Genomic DNA, 16,118 nt, shown 5'->3' with positions numbered 1-16,118 from the left:
GACATAGTTTTCCCAAGGAACTTGGTCATGCCAATCTGCCAGTATCGTTAAATTTAGTGGTATTGTACCACAGGAAATAAATTGGTACCAACCACTTAAGTTGTGCGCCTACCAGAAAAACTATATGATGGTTTGGGTCTTCTTTTTTTTCTCTTTCAACTTTTTATTTATTTATTTATTGAAAGTGTAAACTGTGGAGTATATAAACAGATTTTGTGACATATGTACATCTGGAATATATCAACAGAAATGTTCAGGTCATCATGAACGAGCAGTTATACAAACTAAATTAATGGGAAAACAAATTATGCATATTGTAGTCAACAGAAAGACAAAATACAGGTTTCTTTTTTAATTTACTAGATTATCTTTATTAATTGTAAATTATGTATTGTAAAAACCAAAAAAAAAAAAAAAGAAAAGCAGCACAATGAGTTTTTGTCATGTTGCAGTTTTCCACTGACTCTGGTGTGGGCCACATCTCGATTCTTGTGGTGAGAACATGCATAAACTGGCAGGAAATGTTCTTGTGTGTGCGTGACAAGCATCTGTCCCTGCATGCTTGTCGCCATGTAAGAAAAAAACAAAAACAAGTACTATAGTGGAGCAACTAGTTATAGCGTTGGCGTCACAGTTCTGAGGACCCTGGTTCAAATCCCGGCCCTGCCTGTGTGGAGTTTGCATGTTCTCCCCGTGCCTGCGTGGGTTTTCTCTGGGCACTCCGATTTCCTCCCACATTCCAAAAACATACATTAATCGGAGGCTCTAAATTGCCTCTAGGTGTGATTGTGAGTGCGGCTGTTTGTCTCGATGTGCCCTGCGGTTGGCTGGCGACCAGTTGAAGGTGCACCCCTGCCTGCAGTTAGCTGGGATAGGTTCCAGCACGCCGGCGACCCTTGTGAGAGTAAGCAGTTTGGAGGATGGATGGATGGATATTTGTTTTTTATTGAACATTTAAACACATGAGAGAAGAAATTGTAATGGAAAGTAAAATAAAAGAACACCAGTCGAGCCATCGTTAAAGACAGTTTACATGTTCAAAAACCATAGGAATAACTAGAAAACCTTGCTACTTAACTAAGCAAAGAACCCACACCTGGCCTTCTATATGTTTTTAGTAATGTTATGTTAATATAAGACTAGGTTATTCATATAATATATTCATAGAAAAGAAAAGACACGCCTCTCTATACCCATGTGTAGCTAATCATGTGCCCGAGTTCAACATAAATCTTTTACATATATACAAATATGCTTACACGTGTATTGTACATATGAACTGTTGTGTAATGCACACACACACATTCATATCCAGACTTAAACCCTCACACATATTTACAAATTATTATCTCACGTACATATAGCTAAACACAGATATAATTTAGTTTGCCTCAATCTACAGATTCAAAATCAATTGATTGTTGATAAAGGCAGACTTTTTGCCCCAGCTCTCAAATTGGATTTAATGATTGTGCATGGGTGCCTAATGAAGTATCTGTTGAGTGCATGATATAGAACTGAAACCTGGGTCAACTCAACTGGCACAGTATAGAAAAGAATATCCGACACCCAAGACATGTATTAACATTTTCTCTAGCACAACAGCTGTAAGTAACTTTTAAAGATGACTTGAAATTTTACACAGTCAAAGATCCCGTACGATCATCATGTTTTCCGACTTCCACCTTCCACGTTCACAAAGCAGGTGCTGGCGCATTTGTGTGGTACTCGCTGGGGCTGAGCAATCTTTTAGAGCACCCTTACCACATAGCAGGTTTCATTCTGGCTTTTGATTAAATGAAGTATACTGATAAGTTTATCGGTGACATGTGCTTTATTTTCACTCCAGTGTCAGCCTCCGCTCTTATAATAACAACGGAAAGATTTGGGGAAAAGGTCAAGGGAAACTATCTGCAAGGCATATCAGTGGCAAGAGAAATGTAAGTCTGCAGAACTTTATTATAAAAGCATCACTGACAAAGAAGGCCTCAAGGTACAACGCTGCAGCCTCGATTCAGTTTCCATATGATATTTATGATCACAGGAGAGTTATAAAGATGAACATTGATGTAATCTGTGTCCTGAGGAATTTCATGATGTCATATTTGTATCACTTCTTGCTATTTGAGACGTGGTGTACAACCTAGACCGATTGCCAATTAGTTGCAGGGCACACAGAAAACCAGCCATACATGCTCACATTCCCACTTGGGAACAGTTTAGAACGATTAACAATTTTCATTTAACCTAACATGGATGATTTGGGGACGTGGGAAGAAGCTAGAGTAACAGGAAAACGGCCAAGCCCGAGATGAAATTCGAACCTCTCAATTGTATGCTAATCACTAGGTCACCGTGATGCATATTTAGTTTCTTGCTGGACTAATTGTGTCCCACAATATCCTTGGTACTCGTTCCTCTGGGCCACCTTTATATTGGGAGGACTCCAAAAAGCATGGATCGATGACCCACAATACGGACAAAAGAAGAAGGTCATGATATCCTGAAAAAGTGAAAATATGGGGATGGTCTCTCATTTTCATCAGCTTCCACATCTCATTAAAGGCATTTATCCAGAAGTCCAGATGTTGCTGATGAGAAAATCTTGCTAGCCAATACAAAAGGAGTAAAATGAGGGTCTGATCAGGGCTCTAGTATTCTTCCAGATCCAAACTCTCCCCATACATCCATTTTGTACTGCTTATACTGTTCAGCATAATGGGTAAACATTGGACAATGAATCCTATATACCCAGACACATGCATGCATATTCCCCAAGTGGTGCTCAAACACCTTCTTTTTTGGCCTGGAACGAAAAAGTGCCCTTTTTGCTGCAGATCTTAGTTTTCATATATAAATACAAATGACCCTTTCTGTCAACCTGAAGTATTTTAATATTTGAGGGAAATTTATTTGAGTGCATCCATCCATTTTACAAGCTGCTTATACTCACAAGGGTCACCTTTGGAGAATTGTTCAAATGCTCCCACCTTAATTTATTTCGAGACATTTAGAGGCACGTTCAACATGTGGCACGTGTGTCATTTAACATGACTTTGAATGTGATTGATAAATTCTAAACACAACCACACCCCCATATATAAGAAGGTGTGTGCACTTGTGCAAGCACATCATCTCACTTGTCTATTTTTTTTTGTTTCCCTCCTCCCTCACTTTTATTTTGAATTGAGTTGTACAGGTTATAGGTCAACTAATAGTGGGGTGGGGGGGGGGGATTCAAATGATTTATCTTGGTGTCATCACAAAGACCTGATTTTAGTTAATAGTTGTACTATTAACTGCAATGATGGTGCTAGCTGTATTAAAAACACAAGGTCGTTTTTTAAAACAGTTTTTTCTTCCTTGTATGAATAATTTTGGCAACGACTGCCCATGAATGTGCACATGCCTGCAAGTAGACAACAATTAGCACTCACATTCACAATAATGTAGAGGCCTCAGCAAATGTAATATGCAAGTTCTTGAAATGCATGTGGGCGAAAAGAACTCTTCACAAAAGGTCCAAGGAGATTCGAGCCCTGTCCCTTTGACTCTGATGCAGACATGCAAACCACATACACAACTGTGCCGCCTTTATATTTTTGCTTGCCTCCTTTTATGTCACGAGGCATGATCATATTTGTGTCCTTACTGCATTGTGTCAGGAAAGTTAACCTATCTTAATCCACAGTCTTCTAATCAGAACAAATAAAACAATTTTCTCTGGCATGATCAATATTTGACAGTCTCAGAGCTTCTATCGTAGCTGCAGGAATAGACAAAATTTTTATTCTTTGAATATTGCATCGCAATGACAATTTACATCTGAGGCGTTTTGCTGTTACAGTATATACACATTGAGGAGGCAGGTTTTAACAGTCATGCACAAAAATGTTCTTATACTGATCAACAGTAACTTTTTATGGCAGCCACTGATATTGTTAACATGTGTTGACATTTGTGTACATTGAAATGGAAAACACAGTAACCCTGTACTAAAAAAAAGGCCATGGACAGGTCGCTACAACGTTGAAGGTTTCTTAAAGGGGAAAACCAGTGGTTTCCATCAACAATGTATCCAATAGGTCATGTAATACGTACTCTATCTTTACAATGTGATGTTAAATCCTCTCTAATTTAATACTGTTTTGAGAAGATTTTTATCGACAATTACAAATTTTCAGGGGTGCTACCATTTTTACGAGTCACATGACCTACGTGGGTGTATGTGACGTGTTACGTGCCATTCCAAACGCTCAATAACCTGGGATACCATTATACCCAGCCCTGATTTCTCAGATTTATCCTCATCTGATGAAGAAATAGCAGTATCGGTTCATCGGGAAGACAGAGGAATACTTCCATACAGAGTGGCGGAGCTCTGAGCTCGCTCGGCCAGGGAGCTCACTCCACCGAGCGGCGGAGCCATGAGCTCGCTTCCCGCTGAGCCGTGAGCTCGCTCAGCCGCGGCGCAAGCTCGTCAGACTCCGTGTCATTCCGCCCGAAGAACCATCCGAATATCCAACATTATTTACAGCCGAGCGGCCGAGCCGCTCATGGCTGTCTATGGAAGTATTCCTCCGTCTTCATCAACTGATACTGCTATTTCTTATATGTAATCGAGCCTTTGTTGTGGCACGTAACACGTCACATCCGCCCACGTAGGTCATGTGACTCGCGAAAATGGCAGCGTACCTGAAAATTTGTGATTGTCGAAAATAATCTTCTCAAAACACTATTGAATGAGAGAGGATTTAACATCATATTGTCAAAATAGAGTACATATTACATGACCTATTGGATATATTGTTCATGCAAACCAGTGGATTTCCCCTTTAAGAACAGATGCCAAAATGCAGGTGTCAGATCACATAGCTAAAGCTGCATTATTGTAATGATATCACGATCTGTGACCGTAAAACTTCCCCCTCATTAATAATTTGTATTCTTATGCAAATTATAAAGTGACATTCACCACTTTGTTTTCTTCAAAATACTGCACACCACTGAATACATACGTGTAAATGTGTCATGCCTGAGCAAAATACAGGTGTTACATTATTCTACATGTGTATAATAGATCATTAAGAATTCTTTGTGAATCCAACTCTTTTCTGTCTCTCGGAACCTTCGCCTGATCAAATTTGACAAAGCAAAAGCAAACTTACACACAATTATTGTTCCGAATGTCTGCACTAACTATGCATCCATTTTCTACACCACTTCACTGCAATCTTGTTCAGGGTGATGGGAAGCTGGAGCTTATCCTGACTTTGGCCGCCAGTAGAATCAAACTCACACCAGCATAATTGAGAGTAGTCAGTCATCCTGTTTTTGGTAAGCAAGTGGAGAACGACTTCACAATAAAATTTGAGCAGGGATTCAAACTCAGTTTGCACAAGAGGCGTTAATTTAGCCTGCTTATTATCTTGGGTGTGCTTGAAATATTGGATTACTTTATGTAGCTACCGGTTAAGAGCCAAGTATGGCAAGTATGATGCAATGCATTTTAAAAGTTACACCCCCCCAAAAAAAAAACATTATTTAAAAAAAAATTACTTTCATTTGTTTGTGTAGTTGTAGCTTATAAAGAGTGCAGTGTTTGACAAAGTGGGTGGATCCAGTGTCATGGTGCATTTGTGTAAGCACTCCCCATGTATGTCACACAATTGTGCATACAGCAAATAGTTTACAGCAATGTTTCGTTTTGTTTACAGTGCAGACCTCCCAAAGAGTAAATGGGCCTCAGTACTTGATGGAAGTCGAGCAGAACGAATACTTATCATTGAGAGGAAGGAGTTGGGCTTTAACACAGTGAGAAACGTCTGGAGTTGATGTTCATCTTGGTGAGGCCCAGGTGCTTCAGCGGGGTGGACAGAGCGAACGTGGCCTTCATGGGGATGTCGCACAGCAGATCCGACTCCTCGCCGCACTCCTCCAGCTCGTACGTGGCATTGTCCAGCATTTCCTTGTGCCGCTCACACACCTGCTCCACTTTCAGCTTGTTGATCTCCCCACGGAGGCGAATCAGCTGACGGGCCAGATGGTTGTCCTGGTCTTGCATCTCCCTCTAAGGGTGGTGGGAGACAAGAGAAGGTATCAAGTTTGGGAAAAAACAATGTTTTTTTTTGGGTTGGGGGTGAACAACAGTTGAGTTGGGGTATGTTCATAGAGATAATAGACAGTAAATGGGTTTGTTTAGTACTTTCACGACTGACCAGTTGTTCTGTACTCACCAGCAAGGTACACATGCTAATTACTGAGCCATATTGGTTTTATAGAGAAAGTAATCCTAACTCGGATTGATAACATGTGAGATGTATTCATTTAGTAATGAACATTTTTGAAGGAATTACTATATTATTTGCTGCGGTAGTAGTGTATGGTGGTGTAACTGAATATCTACATCTTGAGAGGGTTTTCTCATATTCCCCCCATCTCTTATAAGGCAAGTGTGGCCAAAGTATGGCTTGGCCACTATTTTTTTTTTGTATCTGGACCACCGAAATATAAGATTATTATCTAGCCATCCAACCATTCTCTAGCCATCCTGCAATATTTGCAAAATTGATGTCCTCCCACGCAAAATTTTTAAACCAAAATTTATTGAGTCAATGGTTTTATATTTTTTTAAATTAAGTCCTCCCATTGAATAATTGGATAATTTATTTCTCCTAAATAACATTCCACAAATAAAAACATGATTAGCAAATTATCATGCAGTCTATATATTTCATGTTTCGATTATTTTATTAAAAACATTGATTAGCTAGTCATCCATCCATTTTCTTAGCCACTTATCCTCACAAGGGTCACGGGAAGTGCTGGAGCCTATCCCAGCTGTCAACGGGCAGTAGGTGGTACACCCTGAACTGGTTGCCAGCCAGTCGCTTGGCACATCGAGACATACAGCCGCACTCACAATCACACCTAGGGGCAATTTAGAGTGTCCAATTAATGTTGCAAGTTTTTGAAATGAGGGAGGAACCCCGGAGGGCCCAGAGAAAACCCACGCAGGCACGGGGAGAACATGCAAACTCCACATAAGTGGGTCTGGGATTGAACGCGGGAACTCAGAACTGTGAAGCCAACGCTTTACCAACTGCTCCACTGTACTGCCGATTAGCTATTCATTACAATCAAATTAATAATGAGTAATTGAGTGTTAAAAAGAAAATGGATTATGATTCTATTTTTTTTTTTTAATAAACAACTTTCAGTTCTTGATGTCAAACTCAAATGTAGCCGTTGGGCACAAAAGTGTTCCGGATAATGAAAACGTAACTGATGCATGGACCTTTATGACCACAATACTGAACATTGTTAAATGACAACGCAAATCAATGCCGGTATTGTCATTTTTCATAGAGTCTAAATATAACTTGAGCTGGCTATCGCAGGAACCGTGTAGCTTGTACGTATTGCCGATGGGTGCAAGTACAATAAAGTACAAAAGTTGCGTCCCACCCACCAGCTCTTTTCTGAGAAACTGCAAGGCGTCATCAATGGTCTCAAAGCCACAGATGTTGTGGGCGCCGACGTCAAAGCGCGTTAAAGCTGCAAGCCCGTCGGGGTCCCTTTTGGGTGAAGCTGCGGGAGGATTTTGGTCCTTCCACAGTCCAGTGCGGAGCCTCTCCTGCCACTCCAAATAAGACGGTCTGCGAGTGTCCAACCTCAGTTTCTCCGTTAGCGCCTTCAAGGTGTCCAGACTTCCCACGTCTCCCTCGTCCGCAGAATCTCGGGAATCCATCACCGAAACAGTGGCTGGACACAATTTGGTTCTTGAAGCGCAACAGGTCTGCACTTCCTTTATAAGCGTTACAGGCAGTGACCGCCCACCTCGCTAATAACTGATGGCGACGACGCCTATGCTGTATAGCAAAGGCACAAACTACGTTATAACGCAAGCGTAAACCAATGGGTTTGCTCGCATTATAATGCATAATGGTGGCACGTAAGTACTGGTGGGCACAAGTGACATTTCGAGGTTGCTTTGACACGTTTTACTGTGCTTTTTCTGTCAATAGTTCATTGTCATTGATTGTTTATTAGACGCCCATTAACTGTTGCACAATCTTCCTGGTCACAATCGAGATGGTGACGAATGCCCATATGATAAGTGAACAAAAAGTTTTGGTACCACTCTGATCATGAAACCAAAATATTAATGGCCGCAAAAAAAAAAAAATGAAACTAAAAATAGCAAATGAAAATCAAACATCTTTATAAATATGTCGTCCAGCAGAATATTATTTTAAAGAAAGAAAAGTAGAAAAAAAGGGAAACTGGCCATGGAGACACACACAAGACTAACTCTCAGTGGACAATCTTAACTTTTGAAGCATGTCTCGACAGATATTTTGGCACTTCACCATGAGGTCCTTAATTGGCCCACTATTTACAAACAAAGTACTTCACTTTTCGCAGATTTGAAGTTGATCCAAGTTCTGAGACTTCAGCTTCTTTCACAGATGTCCAATAATAGGCTATTTTGTACGGTGGCTTGTAACCTGCAAGTGTCTGCGACTGAACTTCTGACATCGAACACATTTAACTCTTGAATGCCTTGAGAGTCTTGAGATTTCTGTTCACGCAGCACATCTTGTCTGGGATCAAGCAAAGCACGCAGTAAGTGTCATCCATCATCCAGAATATTACTAATTAAATACCATAACTCGTAATGAACACAAATAAAAACAGAATCAAGGCTAAGTGATTTCAGGGTTTCTTTTATGATAAATAACCACGTTGTAAAATGATTCCTTTGAAATAATAAATGTTTTTATAAGAATCACCTTTCCATTACCGTACTTGTTTGTACTGTATCGTCATCTAGTGGTTATTAGTTGTATTGCAGTTAATCATCGTTAAAATAGTGCCCCTATGCGTGTACGTGTGCTTTTCCTTTAATGGTTGAGATTCCACTTGCACCCATCCATCCATGATGTCAGCCGCTTATCCTTAGAAGGGTATGCTAGACACCATCACAGCTGTCTTCGGCCTGTTTCAGTTGAAGCACAAGCACTGAAACATTTTCAAGTGATTATATAACAGCTACTCAATTAATTTTCATCCCATTCTTTACTTTCACAACACAACTTTGAGAGCGAGAGAGAGAGAGAGAGAGAGGAGAGAGAGAGAGAGAGAGAGAGAGAGAGAGAGAGAGAGGAAATGCACTTTTAATTCTTGCCTCCTCAATCATGCAACAGCTTGCAACAGTGTTAAGAGCATGTAGGCATGCTAGGGCCTATGCTCAAAGAGGTTGGGGGAGCGACTTCCATTTATGTTCTTATTGTGACATACAGGAGCAAGGGGAGGAAGACCAGAAAGAGAAAGGAGGAGGAGCAGTAGTAGGGGAGTTTTCTTTCATTTTTGTGCAGGCGAGGAAGTGATTTCAAGTTGAGGAGCTTTATTTGCTCTAAAAAGTCGGCTCGTGCTCGACTCGGGTTGAATGGAGTTTTCTGAACACATCAAGACGGCCAATGTCGAAGATGTCGTGCTCCATCAGCCTCTGCACCCTCCCAGCAAGGGCACGCTGTGCATCACCGGCCACCACTTGCTCTTCTCGGACAGGGAGGAGGACAGCGGTCGGCAGGTTCTGCTGCTCCTCAGAAACGTTGATGCTGTTGAGAAAAGGTGAGGCGGTGCAAATGGCATATCTGAACAGATTAGGATCATATTCTATTAAAGAATTTTTTCCTCATAACATTAAAATGGTGGAACAGCATGATCTTTCTAACTCCCATGATCTCACACTCTAATGTCCACTATCTAACAACATAATTCCTCTAATTTGTTTGAAGCAGTGTCGAAAACCTCATGAACTACTTCGGCCTCTTTCCTAAACCCGGCCGCAGTGACAGGTTAGAAGCTCATTTGTGTTGCAATATGTCAGCAGTTTGTTGCACCTCCGTCCGTGTACAGCCCACAGGAAACAGAACTGCAGCACCTCTTCCTCACAGTTGTATGCGTGCCTTGCTACTACTAACAGCTTTTACTTGTCCTCTATAAAACTTTGTTTTCACAGCAAGCGGAAGTCTCATGTCACAAAGTTGTGCTAGAGCCAAAACACGGGGCATCTATCGGGGGAAGCAGTCCACAGGCGTATCATGGCTACAGTTTTGCTCTGTGTCTGTATGTAGGGCTACAGAATCTTCGGGGACCATCATCATCAAATGTAAAGATCTGCGTGTGATCCAGCTTGACATCCCAGGCATGGAGCAGTGTCTTAACATTGCGCAATCTATTGAGGTAGATGCAATCATTGGCATTTAATAAACCTATCCTGTCGGTCTTTATCTGTGACATTTTGGAACATCAATTTTTGTTTTCTCCAGACATTGTCCCATCTGGATTCTGTGGCTGAGATGTACCCTTTCTTTTACCGACCCTCCCACGCCAGCCTCGGGGAACAGTGGGGCCTCTCCACCCCTGAAAGGCATTACACAGAAATGGAGGCGCTTGTAAGAAAATGCACATCCAGTATGTCTCCTTGCAACCTTTTCCTCACCATGAGCGAGCCATCAACCACATGACAGGAGAACGGCGAGGAAACAGAAAATAGAGCGGGGTTAAGAATGAGGACCTCCCTTGTTCCAAGAATTACAGTTTAACCTACCACCAACAGCATCCATTCGTACCAGTGAGCAGTGTCTAAAGCAAGCATTTGTTTGTTCAATTAGATATGCAGAGTTTCCTCTTTATTGCTAAAAAGTAATAATAGCATTTCTTTTGAGGCTCTTGGTCAAACATGTGAACAGAACAATAAAGAAACCTACACCTGCCCTCCAGTAAATTCCAACAACCATACTTCAATTTAAGGATACATACAGGTATGCCCTCAGTCGAGAAAATTAAATTTATAAGCCCAGTGATCATTACAAAATGTATATAAAAATTAGAAGTGATAGTAAAAAAAAAGGTTTAATAAATCACAGCATGTAAAGATGTTCTTCAGATACCATGCAAAAGTGTAATATTTTGATTGGGGGATTAATAAGAGCAAAGATTTTCTGGGGCTAATCATTGATTTTCTAAATTTATTTTTTAACACTCATTAATGTACTCATTAAAGGCTCCACAAGACAATGCACCAATGCATGTGGATATCCGCCCCAATGTTCTGAGGTTCTACCCTCGGGCCTTAGCACTTTCTCAACTGAATTGACGCTTATGTGGGTTTTCTGTTGTATTAATCATCCGGCCATCCATTTTCTTAGCCGCTTATCCTTATGAGGGTCGCAGGGAGTGCTGGAGCCTATCCCAGATTTCAACGGGCAGGAGGCAGGGTACACCCTGAAGTGGTTGGCAGCCAATCCCAAGGCACATCGAGACAAATACCCACTCTCACAATCACACCTTTGAGCAATTGAGTGTCCAATTAATTTTGCATGTTTTTGGGATGTGGGAGGAAATTGGAGTGCTTGAAGAAAACCCACACAGGCATGGGGTGAACATGCAAACTCCACAAAGGGAGGGCTGGAATTGAATCTGGGTCCTCAGAATTGTGAGGCCAACGCTTTCCAGCTGAACCACCGTGTCGCCTTTGTGTTAATCAAAGACTTTAAATTATCTGTAGGTATAAATGAGAGTGTGAATGATTGTGTCCTATCATTGAATGGGAAACGTCCCTGGTTCTCACCCAAGGTCAGTTGAGATAAGGTACCAACTCACCTGCGAGCTTAATAAAGACAATATAGAATGATGGATGGATTTAGCTTTTTGAGCAAGGCACCTACATTAATTTGGCCTAACTAATTTTTACAGGGCAATGGAACACTCCCCAATGTAACATTGTATGACTAAATTCTATCATTAAATTCCTTGTAAAATATGTTAATGTTGGCAAAAGAGGCCTGACATACTGTATGAATTGTGGGCACTTTTTGCAGTTAGTATGCACTGTTTTCCAGTCATTTATTTGCCACTTCAAGCTTGCATGGCACCCTATCTGTTTGCAGCATGAAAGGTGGAGACTGAGCACCGTGAACCAAAACTACTCAGTCTGTCCCTCTTACCCTCCGGCTGTCATTGTCCCCAAGGCGATTGGTGATGATGCGCTGAAAAAGGTGGCCAAATTCAGACAGGGGGGGCGTTTCCCTGTCCTCTGTTACTACCACAAGAAAAATGGCATGGTGAGGACAAGGCCCCCCCATTTACTTCCATTCGCGGCATACAGTACCCTCTTATTATATTTAAAAGCAAAAATACTCTGTTTTCAGGTAATTTTGCGCAGTGGTCAGCCACTGACGGGAGCCAACCGGAAGCGTTGCATCGAAGATGAGCTTCTTTTGCAGGCTGTGATTGCGGACTCAGACAAAGGTTACATTATTGACACACGTTCAGCTCAGCAGGCGCAGCAGGCCAGGATGATGGGTGGTGGGTTTGAGTCTAAACCGTGCTACAGCAGCTGGAAGAGACTACACAGACCTATGGAGAGGTGTGTAGATAAAATTTTTTACTGCCTTTCTCTAAAGATACAGAGCCTATAGAGCTCATGCACGTGACGTCACCAATTTCACAGCGCCATATTGCTAGTCAAACAGAGCTGCTCGACATTAAATGGGAGGAGAGTATTTATACTACCCGAGACCTGTTGTGGTATTGGTTGTCACAACAGACACCCACTGAATGACTTCTTCACGGATTTTCTTTCCGTATTTTTGAAATGATAAAAAAAAGTTGTGGGTTTTTTTGTACTTTTTTTTTCTTTTTGGGTGGGACACCAACCCCGAAAACTCCAATTGGCGGTTTATCCTCACTTATTATTATTAAATATTTTTTGGGGTGTAGAAAAAAATACAGAAAATATATTTTATACATATATACTTAGTGGAATCATTATGGGTGTCAATTATCCATGGCTTTTAGCTATTCGGGGTCTGGTCCGGTCCCTATCCCCTGTGGAGAGCGGGCGTCCTCTTTTTGCCTTTTTGAGGTGGTACTTGGTCTAAAAAGTTTGAGAACTTCTGGTGTACAATAGACAATGGTAGCAGTGAATAATTACCTTTATACAGGGGTAAAACACTCCAGGAAAGTCTAATCAAGCTGGTGGAGGCCTGTGGTGACAAGTCGCCCAATATGGACCGTTGGCTCAGTAAGCTAGAAAATTCCAAGTGGTTGTCTCATGTCCAAACAGCCCTGTCAACTGCTGGCCTGCTGGCAGAGTGTGTGGAGAGGTACGAATACACATCCCTGTCTATATCTATCTATCTATCTATCTATCTATCTATCTATCTATCTATCTATCTATCTATCTATCTATCTATCTATCTATCTATCTATCTATCTATCTATCTATCTATCTATCTATCTATCTATCTATCTATCTATCTATCTATCTATCTATCTATCTATCTATCTATTGGTTTTTGTTTGTTTGTTATTATTATTATTATGTTTATATTTTGTCCAGGGATGGTCACTCAGTTCTTGTTCACGGTTCTGAGGGAACAGACGCCACACTACTTCTTAGCACGCTTGCACAACTCATCATGGATCCAAGTTGTCGTACACTGGAAGGCTTTCTCACACTTCTCGAGAGGGAATTTGTACAGGTGTGTACACGACTGGGATTGGAAATCAATATTTTCTGTTCAAATGATCATAAAGGCTTTAAAAATGAAGTTAAATTAAACATGCCGCAAGCTCTATAATTGTGAATAGTTGTTCATCTCTATTGTCACAACTTTGATTGAGTGACCTTGGGGAAAAATGTGTTTTTAATTTTGCATTTAGTTTTTATCCAGATTATGCATGATTTAGATGGGCATTCTTAGAAAAATAAACATTTATTACCACTTACTAATTACACATGCATCTTACCATTTTCAATTGCTTATCCACTTCAGAGTCCTCAAAGGTTAGCAAAGACTATTTCAAATGACTTGGCAAGTCCTGATTGCAAGTTGATCACAGGGCATATATAGGCAGGGCAAGTTTATTTGTATAGCACAATTCTACAACGAGGTGATTCAAAAAGCTAAAATACACCATGAACAGCAGGTGTACGGTGAACAAGTAATTGTGTTTGTATGCCCGTGTGTTGCATTTAGCCTTCCTTTTGTATGTGGATGAGAGGTTAGTACTGCTGTCTCATATTGGACGTCCACCCTCCAGGCAGGACACCCATTCCAGCAGCGATGTTCGCACTCAGCCTTCTCCCACGCTCGTCTCCAGCAGGAATGTCCAGTGTTCTTGTTGCTGCTGGACTGCGTGTGGCAGTTATGGTGCCAGTTCCCCCTCGCACTTGGCTTCTCTGAGGCGCTTCTCCTAAGGCTGGCTACTGAAGCCTACTCCTCGGACTATGGGACCTTCCTCTGTAACAGCGATATGGAACGGTCAGTCACGCTACAGTACATCATTGTTTACTTTTGTGCAGAATTTAACATAACATTTAACACGATCAACTTTGGCCTTCCCTTCTAGTGGTGTTCACCAAGTCAAGGACAAGACTCACTGTTTATTTCAGGCCCTGCTGAAGCCAAAGGAAAGAGACCAGTACACCAACCCGCTATATGAGCCCAATGAGCTGGCCATTTGGCCATCAGTCCACCCACAATCCTTACAGCTATGGAGTGGTGAGCTTTGGGTCACATGTGTGGATTTAATATTAACTTTTTCAAATGTGAAAATGTGAGAAGTTCAGTGGGTAGATTGGTGAACACAAAACATCGTTCAATGTAATCAAATTTTGAGAAGACAGCTTGTGTGTAGGGCTATGTTTGCATTGTAGGGCATGATGCCCAATGTGTATTTTTTGGTTAATTTGATTTTTTCACGTAGTTGTTAACGATACTAAAAAAAATGTGACTTGTACTGTGAATGGAATGGTTGGATGCAACCACGAGCCGGCGTGTTTATGGAGGTTTATGAAAGACTTCAGGGAGGTCTCATCATGATGATTTTGTGGCAATTTCAAGAATTTTGTGCAACCCCAACCAACATTTTCTTATCCGTTGTAAAGCATTTTCTTTCACATCTGACTATTTTCAGCTCCTTTGTCTGCCATTTGCTTTTGTCCTGTCTGTTGGGTCAAACATTGGTTGATCACCTTTTAATCCTTTAATAATTTGATCGACATACCTCATATGTCGAGTTGAGTTGAGTCTGCTGTGAGTGTACATATTACGTATATATCTGATTTCAAATTAAAGAGGCCTGAGTCGGATATGAAAAATCTGAATTGTACTGCTTACACTGACAAAAAAAATTAGATACATATCAAGATGCCTGTAAAAAAATGAATAGATCTGCAATGTAAACATAGCAAATGTTATGACACATAAATTGATTCTACAGTACAGTACATTCCATTTTTTTCCGTATCAACCTTTCACTGTATATCTTTTTACAGGCTTCTTTCTGAGGTGGACCCAACAAGCTCATCACCTGGAACTGGTCCAAGAGGAAATCAGGAACATGGTCATTGAGTGGGGGAAGTTGGCACTCAGCTGATGACAATTCATCAATAAAGAGCGTGATCAATGAGTTTTGGAGGAAACTTTACCTCAGTTATCCTCATTCACACTGCCTTGTTTTTTTTTTGGGGGGGGGGTATGAAGTGATTTTTGTATACTTTGAATTTTTTTTCATAAGTACACTAAATGCTGTTACTTCTACATTGTCAGAAATAGGGAATATTTAATGTTTTGAGCTGCTTATCCTCACAAGGGTCGTGGGAGTGCTGGAGCCTATCCCAGCTGTCAATGGGCAGGAGGTGGGGGACACCCTGAACTGGTTGTCAGCCAATTGGAGGGCACGTGGAGACAGACAACAGTCGCACTCACAATCACACCTAAGAGCAATTTAGAGTTTCCAATTAATGCATGTTTTTGGGATGTGGGAGGAAACTGAAATGCCCAGAGAAAACCCACACAGGCACGAGGAGAACATCCAAACTCCACACATGTACAGCCAGGATTTGAACCCCGGTCCCCAGAACTGTGAGGCCAATGCCCTACAGTTGCCCCACCATGCCACCAGAATAGGGAGCAGTTGGAGCTAATTTCATACCCTTTCACGCTGAGACATGGCTAAATATCGTCTTTTTCCAAATCTAAAATGTACAGTATGTTTACCAGCTGGCAAAGACAAGGGTCAAAGGTACAGAATTTGTA

At 41.2% G+C, this 16,118-nt stretch overlaps 2 protein-coding genes across 7 annotated transcripts; one reads left to right on the top strand and one right to left on the bottom strand.

The window, feature by feature from the left end:
- Positions 1-3,763: 3,763 nt before the first annotated feature.
- On the bottom strand, positions 3,764-7,750 carry fam167b (family with sequence similarity 167 member B). Its single transcript, XM_061843016.1, has 2 exons — positions 7,472-7,750; positions 3,764-6,070 (listed from the first exon to the last, which is right to left on the bottom strand). Exons 1-2 carry the CDS (start codon positions 7,748-7,750, stop codon positions 5,807-5,809), a joined length of 543 nt encoding a protein of 180 aa, XP_061699000.1. The 3' UTR covers positions 3,764-5,806.
- zgc:154055 (uncharacterized protein LOC556036 homolog) lies at positions 7,679-15,489 on the top strand. Of its 6 annotated transcripts, none has more exons than XM_061843009.1 (12): positions 7,679-7,796; positions 9,306-9,636; positions 9,804-9,863; positions 10,143-10,251; positions 10,338-10,463; positions 11,961-12,134; positions 12,222-12,439; positions 13,017-13,178; positions 13,415-13,556; positions 14,119-14,339; positions 14,428-14,579; positions 15,356-15,489. In XM_061843009.1, exons 2-12 carry the CDS (start codon positions 9,452-9,454, stop codon positions 15,454-15,456), a joined length of 1,650 nt encoding a protein of 549 aa, XP_061698993.1. In that variant the 5' UTR covers positions 7,679-7,796; positions 9,306-9,451; the 3' UTR covers positions 15,457-15,489. The 6 variants fall into 6 exon arrangements, with proteins under 6 accessions (XP_061698993.1, XP_061698994.1, XP_061698995.1 ...); XM_061843010.1 differs by lacking the exon at positions 7,679-7,796 and adding an exon at positions 7,839-7,954; XM_061843011.1 differs by lacking the exon at positions 7,679-7,796 and having other exon boundaries at positions 9,123-9,636; positions 9,807-9,863.
- The last annotated feature ends 629 nt before the right edge of the window (positions 15,490-16,118 follow it).

The sequence above is a fragment of the Syngnathoides biaculeatus genome, chromosome 15 (genome assembly GCF_019802595.1).
Source record: "Syngnathoides biaculeatus isolate LvHL_M chromosome 15, ASM1980259v1, whole genome shotgun sequence".
NCBI classification, from domain to species: domain Eukaryota; kingdom Metazoa; phylum Chordata; class Actinopteri; order Syngnathiformes; family Syngnathidae; genus Syngnathoides; species Syngnathoides biaculeatus.
Note: the sequence above shows the minus strand (reverse complement) of the source record. Positions and strands in the feature narration are given on the sequence as shown.

What these genes read in the sequence shown, in the direction of transcription:
- zgc:154055 (XM_061843009.1), top strand. Translation starts at nt 9,452, where the DNA reads ATGGAGTTTTCTGAACACATCAAGACGGCCAATGTCGAAGATGTCGTG. An exon ending in ACACAGAAATGGAGGCGCTT is followed by an intron (nt 10,464 to 11,960) that starts GTAAGAAAATGC and finishes ATCTGTTTGCAG; the next exon opens with CATGAAAGGTGGAGACTGAG. An exon ending in TCGAGAGGGAATTTGTACAG is followed by an intron (nt 13,557 to 14,118) that starts GTGTGTACACGA and finishes TCCACCCTCCAG; the next exon opens with GCAGGACACCCATTCCAGCA.
- fam167b (XM_061843016.1), bottom strand. Translation starts at nt 7,750, where the DNA reads ATGGATTCCCGAGATTCTGCGGACGAGGGAGACGTGGGAAGTCTGGAC. An exon ending in AGTTTCTCAGAAAAGAGCTG is followed by an intron (nt 6,071 to 7,471) that starts GTGGGTGGGACG and finishes CACCACCCTTAG; the next exon opens with AGGGAGATGCAAGACCAGGA.